Here is a 23287-nt window from a genome sequence, read left to right on the forward strand (position 1 = left end):
ACCCTTCTTCCTTCCCTCTCCAAGCATACCCTCGTCATCCGCTACCCGCTGCCCAGCACTGCCCAGTTCCTCAAGCTCCCCACCTTTTCCCCCTTCCCGCCACTAGGTCGCCTGCGTTTCCTACTCTCTCCCCTCCCCCCGGGGCTCTGCCGCGCCCCGCAGACCCCCAGTCTCCAGCCCCCAGGAGGCCGAGCTTCCCGTAAATTCCCCGCCCCTCCTTCCCCTCGCCCCCTCCCACCTTGGTGCGGGGTTCCCTCCCGTGGCCCAGCCCCGCCCTGCCCCTCCCTTCTTTGTGTCCGTGCGCCCTCCACCGGGCCTCGAGCGGCTGGGGATTGGCCGTGAGGAACTGTCACTCTTGGCAGCGCGTCACCGCCCTCATTTCCGATAGCCCAGAGCCCGGGAGTTGCTTTAGTGGAAACCCGGCAGCCGAGGAGTAGCGAGCGTGCAATACAGCTCACAGGAGCGCCCGCCAGCCCGCCCAGGAGAGCGGCGGCCAGAATAGCCAAAGCAGCAGCTGCAGCCGCCGCTGACTCCGCTGTGGGGGCAGCAGGAATGATGAGCACGGTGCGCGGCCGAAGTTGACTAGCCCTTGGCCGCGCCCCTCTAAGCTTTAGAGTTGGCTGTGCCTGCTGTGGGGGGGAAGGTGTCCGGTCTCATCCCAGCCCCTGCTGCCACCCAGGTGTGTGCAGGACACCGAGTCCAAGGTGTAGGACCTAAAAACTCCACCTCGGCACCAAGGAGGGGGCAGCGAGGGCGGCACCCGGAGCCTTGCCAGGAGGAGGTGGGGGCCCCAGTGGGGCGGGGACCCACCGGAAACTTTATCCAAATAATTCTCCTTTTCTGCTTTCTCTCCTTGCAGCAGCTGCAATCGGAGGAGCCTCCTGTGCGGTGTGGGTGGGCAGTAGGAGCTTCCCCCGGAGACCCCCTCCGAAAAGAAGAGGGGGTGGGGAAGTTGCTTCCCTCACTCTGCCCCCCCCGGTTGAGGATCTACAGCCCAGCGGGAAGATTAGTGGGCTCTGGATGCCCGGGACTTGGACCCTGAGCCCCTGACAGCCGGGCTGCAAAGGGGTGAAGTTTTTCTGCACGCCGCAGAGATCAGGGCCACCGAGCCAATCCCAGGGTCTCACGGAGAGATGCCGATGGGGAGCCTGTTGCCCATGTTCAGCAGCCCCCCCGGGGGCGGGCTGGGAGGTGGGGGCGGCGGCGGTAGTAGCGGCTTGGGCATCAGGAAGGTAGCCGGGCCGGGTGCTTTCCGTCTGACGGAGAAGTTCGTCTTGCTGCTGGCGTTCAGCGCCTTCATCACGCTCTGCTTCGGAGCGATCTTCTTCTTGCCGGATTCTTCGAAGCTGCTCAGCGGAGTCTTCTTCCACTCCAACTCGGCTCTTCAGCCGGCTTCGGACCACAAGCAGGGGCTTGGCTTGGGAAACATCAATGCAGGGGGGAAGGGGGAAGAGGGGAGCGAAGGTGAGAGGGCAGCGGCTGCTGCCGCGGCCGCCGCTGCTGCGGACAATTTGGCCAAGATTCGAGAAGACCACGAGCGAGCCTTAAGAGAGGCCAAGGAGACACTGCAGAAGTTGCCCGAGGAGATTCAGAGGGATATTCTCCAGGAGAAGGAGCAAGTTCTCCAAGACAAACTGCTCAATAAAGGGAATGCTGGTGGACTGCCTCACCTGGATTTCCGCCCTTCTATCGGGGCTCTAGGACGGGAGCCCAATGACCCAGAAATCCGTCAGAAGAGGGCAAAAATCAAAGAGGTGAGTGGTCGGATGGGGGGGCCATACAAGAAGATTCAGTTCCTGGATAGTCTGTTATTTTTCCCCCAAGGAAACAAGCAGTCATTTCAAACTCTTAAGCTGAATTAAAAGCGAAAATCTTATTGGGGAGGGGGAAGATTCAGTTCCTCCACTCCCCCAGGTGAAATAACAATGTAAGGAATTTCCTGGAAATGGCTGTTTCGTGACCTGAAAACATGGTACATTTTAGATCTGAGGTTTAAGCTTTTACGTTCTCTGATGAATATCACTGCAGGTAGAAAAAAAAATTAAAAAACTACGAATAGATGAGTAGGTAAACTTCCTTTAGGCTATTATAAAGTAGGCTTGAAGAAGAACAAGTTATTCCCCCCCAAACCCAGAAATAGTGGAGGTGCAAAAACAAGCCAGATAAGCTTAGTTGTAGCCTTGAAGGGTTTGTCAAGTGGAGACTCATGTTTCAACAGCCAACTGAAAAACTATGCAACCTTCAGTGATGTGTCGGTGTTGTGCCAGGTGGCATTCTGTACATATAACTGAAAGTACAACTTTAAGACTTGAAGAGATTGCCTGTGTACTAGTTTCTTGAATGTTTACAGAAATACAGACTTGGAGCCCTTTGACGTTTCTGTTGTGTTCTTAGGGGTGGAAGTATTATGCAACAAGTTTGCATCCGCAACAATACAAGGTCTAATCTCTGTCATAAAGGGAATTTTCCAAGTTCCTTTCTATTCACATTTTTTTTTTAGTAAGCTCTGTACTGAATAACTAAAATGCTGTAGGGTGGGTAGATCTTCATGGACAAAAGAAATGTTTTATTAGTGGTTCTTTCCAGTGATATTCCTCCAAAATAGAACTATAGAATTTTTCAGCTGGACCAAACCTTAGAGCTCATTTCTAAGGTCCGGTCCAGCTCTAAATCCTAAAAGCCAGTTAGACTGCTTCATTTTACAAATCACAAAACTGAAGCCCAGAGACATTATTGCCCAAACTTAAGTTCAACTTTAAGTTAAGGGCAGATCAGTCCTAGAATCTATGTATGAATCCTAGTAATCCTTTCTACTATGTGGTGGCACCTTTTCAATTTCTTCTACTTGGCTTACCCCCTTCAAAGGTGTACTTTTGAAGTATAATTTTTAACTTCCCCAGGCTAAATGAATTTTAGCTTCCTGTCCTTTCCCCTCTTTCTGGAGAATCAAAGTGCTTTTAAAATGGCATAAAAGCCTTTAATTCTAATTATTTCCAAAGATTTCTTTTCTTAAACACCTCTAAAAGGAAAGTATGGGAGGGAGAAAGGGGGGCTTTCCATAAAAATCCACTCAAGCATAATAAGAAAAGTTGAGAGAGAGAGAGAGAGAGAGAGAGAGAGAGAGAGAGAGAGAGAGAGAGAGAGACTGAGACTGTCTTTCACAGAGTCAAAACTGAAATTTGAGGAGGTGGTAAAGAGCTGAGGTATCTGACTGAGCTGCCTCCATCCTGCAGCTACAGTAAATCCATTTGCCATGTGATTTAATTCCACAGCATTATAGTAAATGAATTTTATTAAAGCTTCTTTTGACTTAATATAGACTATATCTTCTTAGAAGACTGTACACCAGTCACCTCCTAGATCTTACTGACCACTTGCTCAGTATGAAACTTAATTACTACCCCAACCATGAAGAATGATTCTACTAGGAAGAGTGGATTCAACTATTGGGGGGTGGGGTGGGGTGGAACTCTTGTAGTTATCCTCCTCCATAGAATCTTATTCAGTCTTCCAAAAAAATGGAAGGGGAAAAAAAACCTCATTAAAAAACTGAAACTATCTACAAAACGATCTATTTATATATGTGTGGTGTGTGTGTGTGTGTGTGTGTGTTACATGATCATAAATTTGAAGATACATATGGGTTGTATGTCTTTAGAAAGTAAGGTTCCAGGTTACCACCAGGGCTACAAGAGTGCTCTCTGCAATCGTTAAATGTCCAACATATCTATTCATTGTTGCTGAAAGGGTGTTGTTAAAGCAGAAAAAATGGGTCAGAGCCAGGTATAGCTTTACTGGATCATATTGAAAGTTATATGTGTTCTTCCTTGCTCAGTTAGATTCCTGTTCTTATTTTCTTCAATCATAAAGTCTTAATTAGCCTAAAAACAGAATTTCTCTTGAAATGGATCAGCCTAGTTATTCCCTTAACACTTCAGTGCCTACATGCTTTCTAGTGCCTATATGCCATTTCTGAATAAGTCTGTGGGACTTTATTTTAATTCATGTTGTGAAATAGTTTATAGGAATAAGCAAAAGGTCTTCAATATTTAGTTAGAGACCAGTATCAAGAACTAGATCTTGTTACCCCTACTATTCTTGTTCAGCCAGATGTCTAAGGGTAGAGTATTTCTTGGTGAACAAAAAAAAGCCATGTTAGGTTGAAACCAATTGTATATGTTAGAAAGAGAGAAAGAAAGAAATTAATTTGGCTTTTCTGGTTAGATGGCTAAACTTAAACCTTTCAAACTTGTGTTCTGTTTCTGCTACTCTCACTGACACTTTGACATAGAACTAATGAATCTCTGCTTTGACTTTTCTCTTCATCCTTTTCTGCATTTTCCAGTACTTTGAACCCAGGGTCTTAGATTATGTATGAGACACAAACAAGTTCATGTCTTCAATTTGGAGTTAAGTTATTTGTTGATGGTGAGAAGTCTTTAGATGCAGGAAGTGCTCCCTTTTAAAGTGTATAAAGGTAGGACTGATTTGAAGCTCTTGGTCTTACTGCCAAGACACACATACTTTACTGCTAATAAATTTAATATAAAAGCAGGCAGTGATACTTTATACTAGTAACATAGTTTTATTACTAGTACTCAGTTTTAAAAGGCTGTCATATCTTAGAAGGCTTTTTATTTAACTTGTTTTATACAGTGCCTAGCACAGCACTATTTACCAATAAGGGCTACATCAAAATGGTTTTGATGATAAACTCTTAATGACAGAATAACTAAATAGCTATAAAACTTGAAAATTATTTCAAAGGAGGATTAAGAATTTGATTTCAAGCTTTAGAATTTTGTTAGGGTGTAAGATCAATTCACTCTATGGGGATGTTCCTTAATTTGCATATAATATATATTACAGCTTGCATTTTTTCTTCAATTTGTTAATAATTTTTTTTTCCAAGAAGTATTTGGGGGGGGGGATCAAAACAGATATGGTTAGTCATGGAAGCTAAATCTTAATACTACAGATCTAGGTTAGACAGTATGTAGATGAAGGGAACAAGCATTTATATAGACCCTACTATGTGTCAGGCTTTTTGCAAAGTGTTTTAAAAATATTATGTCATTTAATTTATAATTGAACAGGACACATAGTGGTCAACTAGTTCAACAGCCCTTATTTTGCAGATAAGGAAACTGGGGTCCTCAAAGGTTAAATGACTTGCCCAAGATCACACAGGTAGTCAGTAGCAGAGCCAGGATTCAAACCCTGATTCCCTGGCTTTTAATCAGCAGTCTTTCCATTGTAACACAGCTCTGACTTCCTATGTATCTGACTTAAAAACTTGTGTTTCTGCCTCTATTTGAATATGGGTATGACTACTAATCTCTAAAAGCCACTTTCAGCAAAATGAAGGTTTGACTCAAGAGGAGCTAGTGATTGCTGTGTTGCAACATTTTATGTTTCCTTCTTGAAACATGCAATATTCCACTTGGAAATAAACCCACTTTCTCTGAATGATTCAGGACTCTCCAGTCCAGGAGAGGGGTCATGTCCAACTACTTAAATTTTAAAAGGTCACTCTAATTTAAGTCTAATAATTAGAAGTTCAACAGTAGGATCACTGAGTGATATAGTATGTGTAAGCACTACGTTAAGTGACAAAGACAGGAAGCCTAAAATGAAAGAAGCCTCTGTGTTCTAGAAAGTTATATTTGGGAGATGGGGAAGAAAGTAGACTAAATAATTATTTAAAACTTAAATGAAGGTGGCATATATTTTGCATGTCATATTAAGGCATTTGTGAAAATTCTAATTTTGTTATTCAGTGGAATTGCAACATAGTACTGTTTTTAAAAAAAGAAAAAAAAAGCATGGTCTTGTAGTTAGAAACCTTGGGCTCAGATCCCATCTCTGATACTTAGTATCTCTGTGACCTTAACCAAATCACTTAGCCTCCCTGGGTCTCTGTTTCCTCATCTGTAAAATAGGAGGGGATTGGATTGAATAGCCATTGAGATACCTTCCAACTCTAGAAATTCTTTTGAGTACTGTACCTGTCATGGCTATCTAAACTCTAAACAATATGACACTGACTTGAAAACAGGAAAAAAGACCAGCTGCTGATCTGTGTGGGTGACTCCCTATTTTATTACACAGACAGAACAAAGTTACACTGGAACCTTTATAGCAGTGCTATTCAATAGTATTAATGTATATATTTTTTAAACTTTGATATGTATTATTGGGGGAGGGCAAATTTTTTATTTGGTGGAGTTAATATCAGCCAGTCTATGAATACTCAAATGTACTTAAAAGTCAAAGACGTAATTCACTTACAGACAAGTCTCTCCCTTCTCACCCTAAATAAATTAGGAAGAGGAGACATTACACCATTTGTAGTTTAGGAATGAAAGAGAAGCCAGTTGGCTCTTTATACCACAATGTGGTTAGTATAGCTTTCAAGAACCCAGGATCACTTCCATGAAACATTGGATTAGAATGACAGAGAAGAGCTAAATATTTACTTCACATAATTTGACTTCCACAAGATTTACAAGGTTTAAGGGGAATCATTTGGTGGATGGTCTACATCTGTTAAGCTGTTTGGAAGAGCTAGATATTTTCCTCTTCATGAAATACCCAGTAAACAGGCAGGAGCTTTCAGAATCTTTCCATAGGCTTGGTGAAGATTTCAAGCCTTGTAAGTGAGAGTTTTCTGAAAGTAAGTTTCTTGTTTTTTCCACCATGTAGGGGAAGGAAACCACAAAAGAATGACCCTCAAAAGGGATTTATGAAGCTGTAAGGGAAGTACAACTGCACTGTGACTGGTTAGCATGGTGTTTGGGGTTAGACAGTACATGCATGTTGAGAGATGATTAGTTTATAAAGGCAGCTGAAAAGGGGTGAGTAAAAATTGGAGACTGCTTGTGCCAGTGCTTTTTACATGTGGTAGATCAATAGCATATTACTTTGCAAATCAAATTTTCCTGGAAAAGAAGACCACATTTTTATTTATGGACTTCAATTTCTTGTTTGGTTAAGTCATTTAACCTCTCTGAGCCTCAGTTTCCTCAATGATAAAATGAAGGAGTTGGAACAGATGTCTTTTGAAGTCTTTTCCAGCTATGTTCCTATGATTACCTATCTTATTCCTGCCTAAATCTTAGGTCACTGTACTTGTAATTCAAACATTTTTCCAGTTACTCCTGCTTTATTCCTTCTTTTGTTATCTGATTATAGTAATACCTTACCTGTCTTGAATCTATTCACTGTCCAGCAAGTCACCCATAGAGAATGCAACCAAGAACTAGGAAGTAAGCTTTTCAAAAAGGGGATGGGACAGGAGCTCCTTAGCAACCGAAAATGTTTTCATAATCTGTAGAACTAAAGCTTATGGATCTTTTTTAAAGAGCCATTTACAACTTATTTATTCTTATTTAACACACCTTGCTAACAAGGTTACTAATCTGGTTTCTGAGCCTTTAGGACTGATATAAGTAGGCATAATAATAGTAAAAAGTAATAGCTGACAGCTTGACATTAAGGGAGGAAACAGGAAAACTTTTTTTAAAGCAGATACCAGGATTCAAAAAGCAATGCAGTCTGAGGGCAGTGTAGGGAGTCATAGTCCTACCCCTCTCAATAGGCCTTGAGGACATCACTGTATTAAAGCACTATGCAGTTAATGTCCAAAATAATGACAGTTCTTTCCAGGATGTTTAGTTTAATAAGTTTTGATGTTTAAAGGAGTATAGTCTCAAATATTCATAATGACTTAATCTCAGAGACATTATTGCACAAGTAGTTAACTTTTTCCTAGAGAATATAAAATATCTTTAAAATTATGCTCCTGTATACACCTTCAACTCCTCCATAATCATCATGCCTTTGGTGCTCTGGCAAAAGGTGCAATCCTTTTTTCTCTGTTATAGACATGTTTTTGCTTTAAATATACCATTATGCTGAGTACACCCATTTACCATGGTGGTGACTGTTCTCAAGCTGACTAACCAGGCTTGAAAGTTGTTTTTATTTTTTTTTAGCTAAAATAGCTTACTAAGCTCTTTTTTTAAACTCTTAAAAAATTTGGACAAAGATTGATCAATGTACATTTTAGCCTGAAATGACCTCTGGAGGCCTACCAAAATGGTTGGGAAAATAAAACAGAATAAAATAGTTCCTTTCACATTAGTAAAAATTACATAATTATAACAGTTTGCTAGCCAAAACTCAATCTGCAGCTGGTGTTAGGGTTGAAGATTGTAAGAGAAGATTGCATTTTAGTCAAAATGGCCACAGATTTTGGTCTATTCTGATATTCCTGAAGATAATGTAGATTCAGCTTAAAATTGCCTCCTGTAAACACTTTAGATTGTAGTCCTGGGGGGTGGAAAAAATGAAGTAGAACAGGATTCAAAAAGAGTAATTTAAATAGTGTTAGAAAGTGCAAACTTGTAAAAGATGAGTACCAGAAAAAATTTACCTAGAAGAGAACGGACATTTCACTGCAAGAATGATTTTCTTCATGTTTGAAGGGCTGACACCAATACAATGAATAATAACATTCTTTAATGTTATGAATTGGGATTAACTAAGATATTTACTATCTGAGAAGATTTTTTTTCTGTTAACATGAAGGAAAAGAATGACTTTCATTTATGAAGTTAGGATTTGGGGCACTTTTTTTTAAAGCAAATATTTTCATTCATGCTGCTTAAGATAGTACATAGTTGCACATTTAAAAATTTATATTTTGACCTCGGTTAGTTTGTAAAAGTCTGCCAAATGCCAGCACTATTTAAATTTGGCTTCAAAGACTGCCTTATGCTGATAAATAACTATTGATAAAAATTAGTATATTATTTTTATAAATGGTGGTTTGAAGTGATAGTAATTTTTTAGATGTGGTATTTTATTAGCCAAGTAGCCTGGTTCAACATTATACTATATCTAGTAAACGGTTGGCTTTAATTAGAAATACTTTTGTAATTTATTCTTAAGAGGTTTATCAGTTTGGGTTCAGTAAATTTTGTAGGATATGTGTAAAGATGTATCTTTACTACTACACACATTGAAAAGGATATTTTATAATTGACATAGAGGACTAAATCTTTGATTTCATAGGTATAGGGAACACCCACGTGAGAAAACTTCCTTTACCAACAATAGGTCAGCACCTATTCTTCCCATGGCACTGAGAAATTAATTGGCTTACCCAGAAATCATATAGCAAGTATATGTCAGAGGCAGAACCTGAACCAAGGTCTTTGAGGCTTTGAGGCCAACTCTCTATAATCACCTTCACCTTATAATTGGTATGTACTTAATAAATTATTAAAGCATCTTTTGTTATTCTTAATTATTTAATCTTCCTAGTGATTACTTAATCTTTTAATGTCCCATAAAGACCTCAAAAATTAAAGTAATTTGTACTAACAATGCAGGTGATTAATTGGCTCTTGTTAAAAGGAACTATGGCAAATTGAAGAATAAATATTATTTGCTAAATATTTAATAAGTAATAAAACTGCTGTAAACAATAACCAGGTCTCTAGTTTCTAAAATAAATAATTTCTTATTTTCTATCTACTCGTAGTCTTTGATAGGCTGTGATGTATGGTGGTAAGGGGCAGGGATAGGATAGTGTTGCACCCCCCATTGTGCCTAGCACAGTCACTTGTAATAGGATTTACTTCATATTGGTTCAATAAATTTTAAAAGTAATAATAAAACATTTGTTCAACAATAAATATCCTTCAAATAAATCTTTTATTCCAAGAATGCCTCCAATACTGAATACCTTCATGGAATTCCTCCTTGCAATTTTGAAGCAAATAAGGAAAGGCTTGGGCAGCTGGGTGGTGCAGTGCAAAGTGCTCTGACCTTGGAGTCAGGAGGACCTGAGTTCAAATCCGGTTTCAGACACTTGACACATACTGTCTGTGTGATCCTAGGCTAGTCATTTAACTCCGATTGCTTCACCAAAAAGGAAAAAAAAAAAAAGAAAAGCTAGGATTCAAAGATGTGTTTTAAATCATGGCAGGAATTCTTAATCTGATATCTGTAAATAGATTTCAAGAAGGGTCCATGAACTTGAATGAGAAAAAATATTGCATCTTTATTTTTCACTTGCCTTTGGTTTCCTTTGTAATCTTACATACAGACATATGTGTGTGTATGTGTGTTGCATTTAAAACATTATTGTGGGGAACCTGTAGGCTTCACCAGATTGACAGTATTGGAGGCATTCTTGGAATAAAAGATTTATTTGAAGGATATTTATTGTTGAACAAATGTTTTATTATTACTTTTAAAATTTATTGAACCAGTATGAAGTAAATCCTATTACAAGTGACTGTGCTAGGCACAATGGGGGGTGCAACACTATCCTATCCCTGACACAAAAAAGTTGAAGAAGCCTTGTACTATTGAAAGCAGATTATCTTATGAAGGAGATTGTTGCAGATTGTAGATTAAGAAGAAAATCCTTTCACTACAACACTGATTTTTATCATATGTGAAGAAAAAAATAATATCTACCTTCAAGCCTGTAGTCCTTTAAAAAAAAAATTCTTAATGGTCCAGATCTTCATCTTTTGAAGGTAGACATTTTTAAATGTCAAAAGTCCTGTAGAGCCAAATTTGGTGAATAAGATGTGTATTCAAGTTGGGCAATATCATCTTTGGCCAAAAATGACGAGTGTTTATGTGATGAGACATATGTGACTTGTAAAGCTATCTCTAAAAGTTAACTTCAACAAAGGTATACAAAAAGGTTTTAAGCAATGGCAACATCAGTGAAAGAAATGTATCATTTTCTAAAGTTATTATATTAGAAGATCTTTTTTTTGGATCTATTATGGTATTGTTCAGCCTAGTTACTTTAGAATCAAAATGTATTATTTTTGTTACTCTAGAGTTGGTACATAAATAAATCCCTTTACTCTGTGATGTGGCTATGATGTTGTGGAATGCATTTGGCAAGACTTAACATGCTTTCTGTTATATTGACATTTTAGCAATGGGGAACAACGTATAAGATTCAACTCAACTTACAGAAAAGATAAAATTTCATAGCCATTATAATTCTTACAATATCTCTATAAAGTAGATAAGTGCAAATGGAGTATACAGAGGCTAAAAATAGTTTTCTTTGCAGAAAGTTGTATTATCTTAAACTGGAAGAAGGAACTTGGTCTTCTGACTTCAGTTTAATGCTAGATTTCACAGAAGTGCTATCTTCCATAAACAATGTCAATAACATATGCCAGAATATTCCACCCCATACAGTATTTAAAAATAAAAACCCTACAGATAATTTTTTGCCCTCTGCTCCATTTCATTTGGTACATGGCTACCTAGTTAATTTTCCTGAAATATCATTTTCCTTAGGTCATTGAGCCCACAACCTTCAGTCATGACGCATTGCCTATAGAATAAGGTTCAAACTCTTCAGCCTTTTGTTCAAGGCCCTTCACGATCTAGATGCCAAAATATTTAGCCAGATTATCTCCCACTGTTTCCCCACTCTATTTTAATGAAATGGGCCTCTTCATTCCTTGCATTTGTGTTTTGTGCTTTGTCTCCCATGTGCCTGCACCTAGAATGCCTTCCTGTCCACCCAGTCAAATTTTGTCCCTCTTTTAAGGCCCACATCTTACCTTACCTTTTCTCGTGATACTTCTTGATGTCACCAACTGTCTATGCCATGTGTTAATCAATTAAGCAACATACTTCTTCATTTTGTTTATATTTATATATATCTTATAGGTAGCATTTTTCATTTCTTGCCAACTGAAAACTATTAAGAATCCCCTAGAGAATCTAGGGCAGCGAGGTGGCACCGTAGTGCACATAATATTGGGCCTGGAGTCAGGAAGACTCATCTTCATTAGTTCAAATTCAGCTTCAGACACTTAGTAGCTGTGTGACTCTAGAGAAGTCACTTAACCCTGTTTGCCTGAGTTTCCCCATCTGTAAAATGAGCTGGAGAAGGAAAAGGCAAACCATTCTAGTGTCTTTACCAAGAAAACTCCAAATGGGGTAACAGAGTCAAATATGGCTGAAACAACTGAATAACAAAGAGATTCTAGCATTATGGTTGGTGCTCAGTATATATATGTTACTTGATTAATTAAAAACCAAAATTAATTTCAGAATATTTCTGAGGAGAACAATCAACTTACTCATTACCAATTGAGCAAACTACTTATGAGATATTTCAGCTATTAAGACTAAGAGTCTGGATATTGGATGGGATTAACAAGGAATTTTGCTGGAGAGGAGAATCAGACAGCAAGTAGGTTCAAACAAGGTCATTATTAGGCAAAGAAAGGGAGACTTGGCTTGTTTAGTTACCGTCCTACACACCTGGCTCAGCTTTCCTTCCTATTACTTTTGCTACTATCCTGGCTTCTCCTATTAAGAAATAAAACAGTCCTTTTGCCTTTTTGTAGCAATTCCTACACAAGGGATATTCCATACTTTAAGAAGTGCATAGAAGTGGGTATTCAAAAAAGTTTCTGATTATTATTAGCATATGCTGCTTAATGCTGATCTTGTAATATTTCTTATTAATCTAAAGGTGTTCTTTTGTCTGGGAAGGTTTGAAGAAAAGGAATTCTGGAGAACATGGAGGGGAAAGGGGAAATACCAGTTGTAGGGGTGAGAAGGTGAAGCTAAAATGTTTTAGTCAGATTTATAAGGCTAGTCTAGTTACCACTCATGTGCTGCTTTTATTTCAAGATCAAGCAGAGATGTCACTCAACACATTGGGTTCTATCAATCTGACAATTAATAAAGGTGCTGTAGATTTGAATAGTTTCCATATGAGACTCATTGCACGTTTCAAAATAAAATTGGAGGGAACTAGAAAATTGAGTTTAAAATTTGTCCTTAATTCACATTATATCTGTTCTTAATATTTTTTTGTAAGCAATTTTGTTTATGCCTGGAGATACAGAGTTGAAAATGGAGCACTGTATAAATTTCTGCTAAGTTTCTTTCTAGTATCAAAATGTTTTATTTTTAGATGGACAGAATACCTGAAGAATATTTTGCCTGCATTAATCTCAAATGGAGCAATGATATTTAAATTCCCACTCACTATAACACCAAATTTCCAAAGGTGTATGTCTCTCAGTTGGTAATACCAAGTTTTTATAAAAATTCTTTGTAGATTAGATTTAAAACAAAAAATTCTTGAAAACTGAGGGTGTTAATTAAAATAAAATGTTTTAAACCTGTAACTCTGATTAGGCTTGGCAAGTGAGCTTAATTAATTGAGGGGGGAGAGAATAGAATCTCTGAAAAAAAATTTGTGTTTTCTAATCATAACTAGAATTTGTTCCTCCTTTGGTTTAGTAAGTGATTGTGAGAGGATTCCCCTCTCTTGGGGAAATTTACTGCTATTCTGAAGCTAACTTTTTTTTTTAATTTTAGCATGTAAAATTTGACATTTTTTTCTCATTACTGTCAAAAGCAGTCAATTCAAATGAAGTTTCTGATTTTTAAACTCTCAAGCTCTAACATGCATTAAACAACAAAAACAAACACAAAATAAGTTTTTATTGATTTGGGATATGGCACAGATCCACAGTAAAGCACAGTGTATAATATACTAAGTTACAGAGATATAAATCTGTAATTTCAAATCCAAGAATTTTCTTAGTGTTTGCTGAATATTGTTGATGCTTCCTTAATATTATCCTGTTTAGTACAGCTGTGTGACTAAGTCTGCTTTTTGCTACTGTGGTTACAGTTCTCCACCCACCTGTGATTTGGAGAATTGCACTCCTGCTCTTCCTAAGGTAAATGAAATTAAAAACTATCCTTTCACCCAGAACTACTTAAGGAATCTTTGAGAATTTGGTGAGCCATGTTATGTAGAGTGATATCAGCCTTTATAGATTATGAGGTTCCTTGCTAGAAAGACTTCTGGACTTATGTATTATTGTTTGCAAAGGAAATGGGTAATTTCTACTTAAAGGCAATTACTCATAGCCAACTTTGAATTGTCTGATTTCAAAAACTGAATTAAATCCACAGCATTTTGGAAGCCTCATATTTTAGGCACTAGTTTTAGCTTTCTTTTATAGCTTTAAAAAAAAAGTCTTGTTAACATTTTTCTCTTGCCTGCTAACATATGCAGGTGTTAATATCTACAAGGAAGGCAGCAGAAAGGTAACAAGGGAAGTAGGAATTATGGATAACTCACAAATTAGATTATGGGCTTCTGAGTAATGAAGAGTTGACTATAATTACTCAGGCTAGTTAGGTCTGAGTTATCTGTCCCTTTGTTAGAAGACCCTTGGACATAAATTCCAGTTGTCTATTGGATCCAGACAGGTAATTCTCTCTGACCTACCTGGCACAAGACACACACACACACACACACACACATGCTTCCAGAGGGGTGAGACATTGGTTTTTTACATGATTGCTGAGCAGAATTCCTCTAAGGTAACTTGAAAAGTGATTCATAGATGATTCCTAGTTGTTTCTATCACTGATACTGCTGGTTCTTCAGGACAAAAGTTTAACCTGATATGTAAAGTCCTTTTAATTTTCCCCAAACATGTGTGTTTAAAGCATCAAGGAATGTTCCCAATAGTTCTACTAAGCTATGAATTATTGTGCTGGAACTATCTTGATGCCTTAAGCATACAAGTTTAAGACAAATAAAAGGAAGTACTTAACATATCAGGTTAAGCCTCTCAACTGAATCTAAGCGTCTTAATTCTTTTCCCCAATAAAGTAAGAATTTCTCTTTTTTTTTGTTTTGTCTCATAAAATAGTCATGCCAATGACTACCCCTTTTTTTAAAAAAAATCTTTTTTTTACATTTGAGCAGAAAGCAGAATTTTAGAGTTTATTCACATAATCTTTTATCTAATATTTTCTTTCTAAAATGTGTCAAAAAATTTGACACATTAGGTTAACATCTAGATATTCACTCCCTTTTGTACTTTGGCAATCTTCAATAATCTTTGAGGCATTTTATCCCAGATTGTTCCCCCTGATCATCATTCTAATCCAGAAGTTCTTAAGTTTTTTCATTCCATGTACTCCTTTAGCTCCTTGAATCTTATGGGGTGCTTCTCACAATAATGTGTTTAAATGTATAAAATAAAATACATAAGATTATAAAGGAAACCAATTCTATTGAAATGCAAATATCAAAACATTATTTAAAAAGCCTCATGAGTAGAGACCTCAGATTAAGAACACCCAGAATAATCTTTTTCATTCCAAATCCACAGTAAAGGGACAGATGAGAAGGGAAGTGGTACAAAGCCTTTATACTAAGATCATCTTTGTTTAGAAATGGAATCATCATGGTACAGTGAAAAAAGAACTGACTTTTCCATCAGAGATGGTGTTTCAGTTGTTTCAGTTATATCTGACTCTTCATGGACCCATTTGCCATTTTCTTGGCAAAGATACTGGAGTGGTTTGCTGTTTCCTTCCCTAGCTCATTTTATGGATGAGAAAAAGGGGGCAAACAGGGTTAAGGGACTTGCCCAGGGTCACCCAGCTAGAAAGTAACTGAGGCTGGATTTTAACACAGGGAGATGAGTTTTCCTAACACCAAGCCCAGCAATCTATCCACTGCATCACCGAGCTGCCTTCTCATCAGAGGATGTGGGTTCTAATTCTATGTCTAATACTTAGTACCTGTGTGACTTTGGGCAAGTCATTTGGCCTCTCCCTTTCCTTATCTGTAAAATCAGAGTGTTGGTCTAGGTGACTTCAGATACGCCGTCCAGCTAAAAAACTATGATTATGGTATTCTTCAGCCATAAGTAAAATTTGAGGGGGAAAAAATGTCTTAGTTTTTTTTAATGGGAGGAGAGAGAAGAATATGCAGGGTATTATCTTCTTTAGCTTCACCTTTACTCACTTCCCCCATCAGCAATTAGGAAAGCAACCCCTTTGGCATTCAAAAGAAACTTAAAGCAAAAATTTTGCCATATTTCACAGTTATTTAATTATTTATTTATATTGTTTATATTTATTATATAATATATTATATATTATATTATATTACATACAATATATTATATATTATATATTATAATATATATTTATATCATATATATTAATTATTTAAATTAGAAGTATAACCACATGAGTATCATTAAAATTTCACATCAGATATGAAGCCCTCACACTATATTAAATTGCTGGGGAAAGAGACCAAAAGATAAGTAAGCCAAACTTGATTTGCCATAGACAGTGTTATAATGGAAAATGTGACAAGCAAACATTTAACTAATACAAATGATACTGAATATAAAGCATTTAATGATACAAATAAACACAAACATTTAATTACAAATGATACAGCTATTTAATATAGAGCTTTCTAAAGTGCATTTATCTCCACTTTTCTATAAAGATATATTGAGCATTGAGGGTAAGATAAAGATTGTTATTAAATATCACTTTATATTGTTATTCTATTCATTTTTATTGAAACAAATTGGAAGGTGAAGGATACCACACTTCAAAGTGGTATGAAACTCCAAAGAGTTTCTTTGAGAATACTTGCCCAATCAGAAGAAACTTTGGGGAAGATAGGGACATTTGATAGTTTTTCAAAAAACTTATTTGGAATATTTCTTTTGCTGCCCTTCTCTCATTGAAAAATTTCCTCTAGTTAGCAAAGGCTTTAGAGATCATGTTTATCTTACTGACTGTTTAATAGTCTTTCTGCTTTTTGGAGCTTCCATGTAATCAGCACTAGGAGCTGCCTTGCATCTTGATATTATGCAAAACATACCTATTTTTGAAATGCATGGCCCCACCATATTTGCACTAAATTTTTCATGCTTCAATTCCTTTACTGTCTTGTTCTTAACAATGTGAAAATGCCTCAAAACTTTAGCTAAATGGCATTTAAACCCAAAAACAGCATAGCTTGAACTTAAATCCACAAGATTAAAAGTCTTTCCATCCCCTTGTCTTATATTTTGAACTTTATAATAGTGGTCTTTAACCACCGCTAGAACACTATGGTTTTTCTTTTATCAGTGATTTTAAAGGACAGAATAAACCATGTGACTAATTGACTGGTTTTTGTAAACAAACTTATGAACATGTTTATACAGGCGGTATAAATAAATGTTGTTATATTAAATAACATTTTATATTGATTTGACATTTTCTGTTGCCCTTGTTATGCTTTCAGATAAGTTCTGTCCATCAAAATGATACCCTTGGCAAGATACCCCTAAATATTTATTCAAATGTTTCTGAAATTCCTCTCCTGGAATTTGTTTCAGATGGTGTACTAGTCATACAAATAAACCTGACTTCCTTACTTTATAGTCACAGGATATTCTACCCTGGTCTGGTTACCTTCCGCCAACCCCTACCTTCCTCTTTCCCGTCAAGCTTCAAGAACTTTAGCTTAACCTTGTCTCCATTAGACTGAGGACCCCCAAAAAAGAGACTGCTAGTAGGGAGCCAAGGGACTCTGGGGAAGAAAAGAGTACTCTAAGGCCAAGGTTGCTATTTGGAGCACATGAGGGAGATGGCATAACAATGAAGGTTCATTTGTATGCTACCTATGTATTCAAAGTACCCTGAGCAGGTGATCTTGAATTACTCTAAGTCAAAGACTTCCTGGAGTTCTCTAGTTTTCATTTCTTGAGAAAAGACCATTCCAACCCTGAAATTCTGTAGTTTGTGATGTGAAATTAATACCCAAATATTTTCAGCTTTTAACAACAAAAAAAAAGCCAAAAACTTCACAGTGTTTTACTTAAGAATGAATTACTTATTTTATTCTTGCCACAGTACTGTAAATGTCTGGAAGAAAAAGTAAAGAAATGCGTAGGTAGTTTTCTAATCCATTCAGTTAGACAAAAGTGAGTTTGTGTTTGTGCCATATTTGGAAGGCTGACAAAGTAAAATTCCATCACACTGACGGTCCAGCAAGTCAGCTTTTCAGAATATGAGTGACAATAGCTTCCTACTACATCATGGAACGGTAGGAAGAGTGTTAAACTTGGAGTTCAGAGCAACTTGGTTTCTCAACCTGGTTCTGACCACAGACACCGTTGAGTCTGCTAAGAAAGCAACAGCTGCAAGACTGTTACTGAAGAACTAGTTTCATACCAGCATTCTTGCTTATTATGACTTTATTTCCTAGGATCATAAATTTAGAGCAGGAAGGCGTTTAAGAGACCATATTAAGTCTAACTTTGTTTTACATATAAGAAAATTGAGTCACAAAGGTTAAGTGTCTTTTGCTTAGGGTCACGTACCTAGCAAGTGGCAGGATCAGAATTTGAACTGAGGTCTTCCTGACTTCATATCTCATGCCTTGTCAAACTATGCCATGAAAACTTTAATTTTTCTAAGAAAAAAATGATTAAATGAGTTATAGAAAAACTACTAGTGTCAGGAATTTGTGAATTTTCATGGCTCAGAATCTTATATGAAAGTCTCACAATGGAGACAACAACAATGACCACATTTTCATGCTCTTTCAAATCTCATTAGCTATCTGGAATGGCTTGCCTCTGAGTTTTCATAAACAAACCTTCCCTGCTCATTTTGGAAACCCTCAAAAATCCTTTCATAAAATTTTGCTTGATAAAGTGTAACTGAGTTGGCAGTGTTCTCCACCATGAATTCCAGTGGCCAATTTAACAAAGCTATAAAGTTTATCCATGATGTACAGTTGTATGCTTTATTCTTGTGTATCTCTGTATGGTAGTATAGTTGTATCATATGCCCTTCTGTATTAGTTTTGTTTTAAAAGGTCTTGTTTCTCTTCTAGTGTAACCCACATATGACTTGGCTCTGCATTCATATGGATTAAGGACTCAATATGAAGGGGTTTTGTGGATAGAAATCATGACTTATCTCATCTGATTCCCCTCCTCTCCCTAGTTTCCTGGGAACTTCTAAAGGGCAACTGAATTGAATTTGTTCTTTACTAACAGATAATGGAAGACTCATGCATTGAAATAATAAAATACTTATTGAGACTCAATTGTAAAACAATTTTAAAAAATTTCAACATCCACACCTTTCTTCCCAATTCCAGCTATAGTATACTAGGAATATTGTTCAGTCCTTGGCACGATGAATGAAGACTGGCCATCTTCAAAAGAGTGCTTGGAACTCTTCTCAGAGTTTCTATTGGTTTTGTCCACTTGCTATAGCCTGCGTGCCTCACCTTCTCTTCCTGTGTGAATTCAAGAATATGCCAGTACTCTAGGATTCGGTGACTACACCATTGCAGTCCTGGATGTGCCTCATTCAGGTCTCATGGCAACTTCTCTTCTTCTCTGTTGTTGCCTTCTCTTTATCACCTAATGATACATTCAGCAAGTACTGCAGGCATACAGTCTTATAGAAAATGGAGGTCTGGGAATTTCTCCCAATGTGCGGTCACTTTTTGGGCCCAGTCACTCTGGGATATTCAGTACAATCTTCATTACATCTGTCTGTGTCTCTGTTATGTACTAAGTAACATGTATCACTTTATATAAGAAAGTACTTCAGAACTCATTTAAGATCTCTGGTGGAATTGGAGTGAATTATTTTGCCTTACTGTTCCATTGCTATATATTTAGAAGCACCAGGAGATAATTATGATCTATTTATTCATTCTGAAGGACTATGTGTTTTGTATTTAAAGACATCCTTTTAACCATTTTTGGTGATTTGAAGTCATATACTGACTAACTCAGTGAAACATGTTTAATAAGTGATTATTAAAAATAATCATAAATTAAGTTTTCATTACTGAAAGTCTCAAAGAATATTTCCCCCTGTAATTAAAAGTAACCATTTTATATCATGCAAAAGTATTTTTATTACATTCACGAATACAGACTCATTATTTCAATACAAATATGTACACAATTCACAAATCTGAGAGTCAGTGAGAAATTAAAATTTCTTTAAATACTATCAAAGTTTTACATCGTATGCTATTGGCATACTTACATTCACAGTTTTCAAAGTAAGAAAAACAAATGTTTAATTTAACTTCAGTTCTAAGACAAATGCATATAATGTGACACATTCACTAGTTTTAGTCTGTTCTAAAACATGACAAAAGTCACTTGGGAGAAGAAATTTCTTAAAAGAATAAACTCAGCAGGTCAGCAGCATATTTTCACCTAAACTTGTTTGGAAGTTAATGTTAATAGTAAACAAAGTGCAATTGACTGTCTATTTTTCCACTAGGTTCTTCTTCATGTAAAATATTGCGTATCATAGTGTTCTTGGAATCAATGAATTTTAAGAGTGGAAAGGAACAATAGAGATCTATTTCAGTCTTTCATTTTCATCAGTTTAATATTGAAATGACGTAGGCTACATATTTGTCTGCTGGATGACATGGGGTAGAGGTAAAGAATGTGTAGAAGGCTGGCCTTGATAAATAATGTAGTAATGGTCTATCCTTGACATAAAAATGAGATGCTATTATTAATTAGGCATCAAAACAGAGATCTGCCTTGAGTTGTTCCAGCAGTCCCTCCTGGTGACTTACAGCACTTTCACTATATCTAGGTCAAGTCAACAATGCAAATTGGCTGATTCTTTGCTGTGTAACATTAACATTACGAGGCTAAAAAGTACAATTGTGATCTCTTTAGTGGCTTGCTCTGTAAAGTCTGCATTCTAAATTTCTTTCCAAGTAGAAGCAACAGTATCATTTTTGTCTCTAGTCTGTTGATTCCCTTGGTCATAAAGATTTATTTAAGAACCTACCTCAAAGCTTTGAAACAATGTAGCTGATAATCAAGTTCCTTTTCCTAGTATTAGTTTACCCCCAACCCATGAAGTATTCAGTCCTGTGATATGGAGTACTTTAAATTGTTTAGCTAAATGTTCAACAAGCTAGCAAAAATGTATCCAAGTCAGTTAGATGATAATAGGAGAATGAAATAGATGAGTATTAGGTTACTTTACCTAAAATTAAACTTCCTATGGCAACAAATGGTGCAGTGGATAGAATGCCAGGCCTGGAGTCAGGAAGACCTGAATTCAAATGTGGCCTCAGACACGTACGCGCTGTGTGACCCTGGCCAAGTCATTTAACCTCTGCCCCAGTTTACTCAATTGTAAAATTCAGATAATAATAGCATCTTCCTCCCAGGGTGGTGGTAAAGATTAAATGAGATAATAACTGTAAAATGCTTAGCACAGTGCATGACACATAGTAAGTACTATGTAAATGTTAGCTATTGATGGAGAATATAAAAATGGACCACTGATGTGTAACATCCTTGCAGAAATGCAGAATGAAGCCTATCAGTCAGCTTGTCCGGACTGTAATTGTTGCTTATGTCCTCCCACAAATTTATCACAGTCTACTTAATGTGCTGGAGTGGTGGGGGGGGGGGAGGGGGGGAGGTTCCACGCTTTCTTCTGATGGTGAGAATACCAGTGGATCACATGGGATGTTCATTGGGTATCCCCCACTTTCATCGTATGATTAGCCCATCTTTTGTGAATATGTGTATTTCTTTAAAGCATTATTTTCTCTGGTTCTTCTTCATTGTTCAGTCATTTTTTTCAGTTGTGTCCAATACTTTATGATCCCATTTGGGGTTTTCTTGGCAAAGATACTGAAGTGGTTTGCCATTTCCTTCTTTAAGGGATCCAGTGAATTCATTTTTGTCAGGCAATCAGAGGCAATCTTCTTCATAGTTCCACACTTACAGTGTGTTATGTTATAGCCTGCTCATGCCATTCTCATCTCCATTGTCTTTGAGTGATCCTCATTTTAAATTTTTCTGGAGACTATAACATCCCACAACTTGCAGCTACCCTCCACGAGCTGTTAGAATACTGGTGAGTTTTGTTTTGTTTTGTTTTGTTTTTAATGTGGACCTTTGTTTCTGAAAGAAGTTTGGGTTTATTAAGGAAGCTGTACATCTTCTCAAAGGGAATCAAGGTTTCCTTATCCTGTTTAATTTGGGCCCTAACCTTTGTCCAGAATAGTATATCTGCAAGACAGATGTAGCATACATATATACATATACACACACACACCTATGTATATGTACGCACACATATATTGATTTGTTTCTATACACACACACTGACAAACAAGCTCCATATGTTATAATCTGAACAACAGGCATTTTTTACCCACTTGGTTTTTTTTATGTGGATCATTAATATCGAGTAAGGCGTAAATCAGGGAGATGTACTCACCATATGTGTCTACCACTTTTATGAAACAGATAAAGCATAGTGTACAAATTGAAAAGGAATTTCTTATAGAGTTGATGATATCTTCCAAATACTCCTGTTTGTGGATAACATTGTGCTTCAAGACCTGGAACACTCCTGGACAGGATCCAGATCAAAAAAACATAATAACCATTCAGTAGTTAAAAACACAGTGGTAGCTTACATAGTAAAAAGTTGTTTCCATTAATTACTACTTTAACACTCTACAAAGCATTACTTTATCTTTCAGTTAGAAGGAAAGAGTGACCACTGTTCATTCTACTTTTTTTTAGGGACTATGAACTGGTGATTGTACTAAATTAACAACAGATATTAAAAATTAAACAACTATAACAACTTTATTCATTGTTATGACCAAATAAAACTTTTAATCAAATTAATTTAGTGTAAATTTGTTAATAGTATACTCATTATTGGGCTACGTGGTAATTAAGCATAAATATCAGTGAAAGTTGACAGTACCAAAGAGAAATTTTACCTATTTTGATTTGTTCAATGCTGCTGAAGGTCTCAGCCCTTAAAAGGCAAGTTCCACTTGTCTGATAGAGTCTACTAATAGAGAAAGGGGGCTGCCAACTATACATAACTCCTTTTTCCTTCCTACTTCATAAAGAGTTCAGAACAGACTGAGCAGGACGACCTAAGGAAATGCTGCCTCTCTTAATTTCAAGGATCTTTTTTCTGCATTACCAAGTAGAACTCTATTCTTTTGGGCTAACAATGTGTTGAGTGTGGCTTTCAATCATTTAAATTTAATGTGGATTGATTTAACCAAATTGCTTTCCTCTCTAGCATTAAGACTGTGGAAAGTGTAGAGATGAGAGAGGCAGATTGATTTAATCTAATTACTTTCCAAACTAGCACTAAGGGTATGAAAAATTTTTAGAGAGAAAGAGATGGAAGCTAATTTTGCAGCATGATACTCTTGCTGAAGCTTAGGTCTGTATAGAATACCATAGTGGATCAGGTTTGGATATCCAGAGGACAATGTTAGGACACTGGACTTCTGGGTAAGATTGGCAAAGGAAGGGCTAGGTGGGTGGGAGAAGGGTACACTACAAAAAAGATTGAGGAAGATAAAGAACAGATGAGGAGGACACTA

The 23287-nt window shown here is 37.1% G+C and overlaps 1 protein-coding gene across 1 annotated transcript in view; it reads left to right on the forward strand.

Moving 5' to 3' along the window:
• The first annotated feature begins 399 nt into the window (after positions 1–399).
• The window catches only part of MAN1A1 (mannosidase alpha class 1A member 1), a 173135-nt gene continuing 150247 nt past the window's right edge, over positions 400–23287 (forward strand). Inside the window, exons 1-2 of the mRNA XM_020971639.2 lie at positions 400–679; positions 860–1754. Coding sequence (XP_020827298.1) covers positions 1134–1754 — 621 coding nt within the window. The 5' untranslated portion in view covers positions 400–679; positions 860–1133. The remainder of the gene's footprint in view (positions 680–859; positions 1755–23287) is intronic.

This window comes from Phascolarctos cinereus, unplaced genomic scaffold (genome assembly GCF_003287225.1).
Source record: "Phascolarctos cinereus isolate Bilbo 61053 unplaced genomic scaffold, phaCin_HiC Scaffold_5;HRSCAF=322, whole genome shotgun sequence".
Classification (NCBI taxonomy): Eukaryota; Metazoa; Chordata; class Mammalia; order Diprotodontia; family Phascolarctidae; genus Phascolarctos; species Phascolarctos cinereus.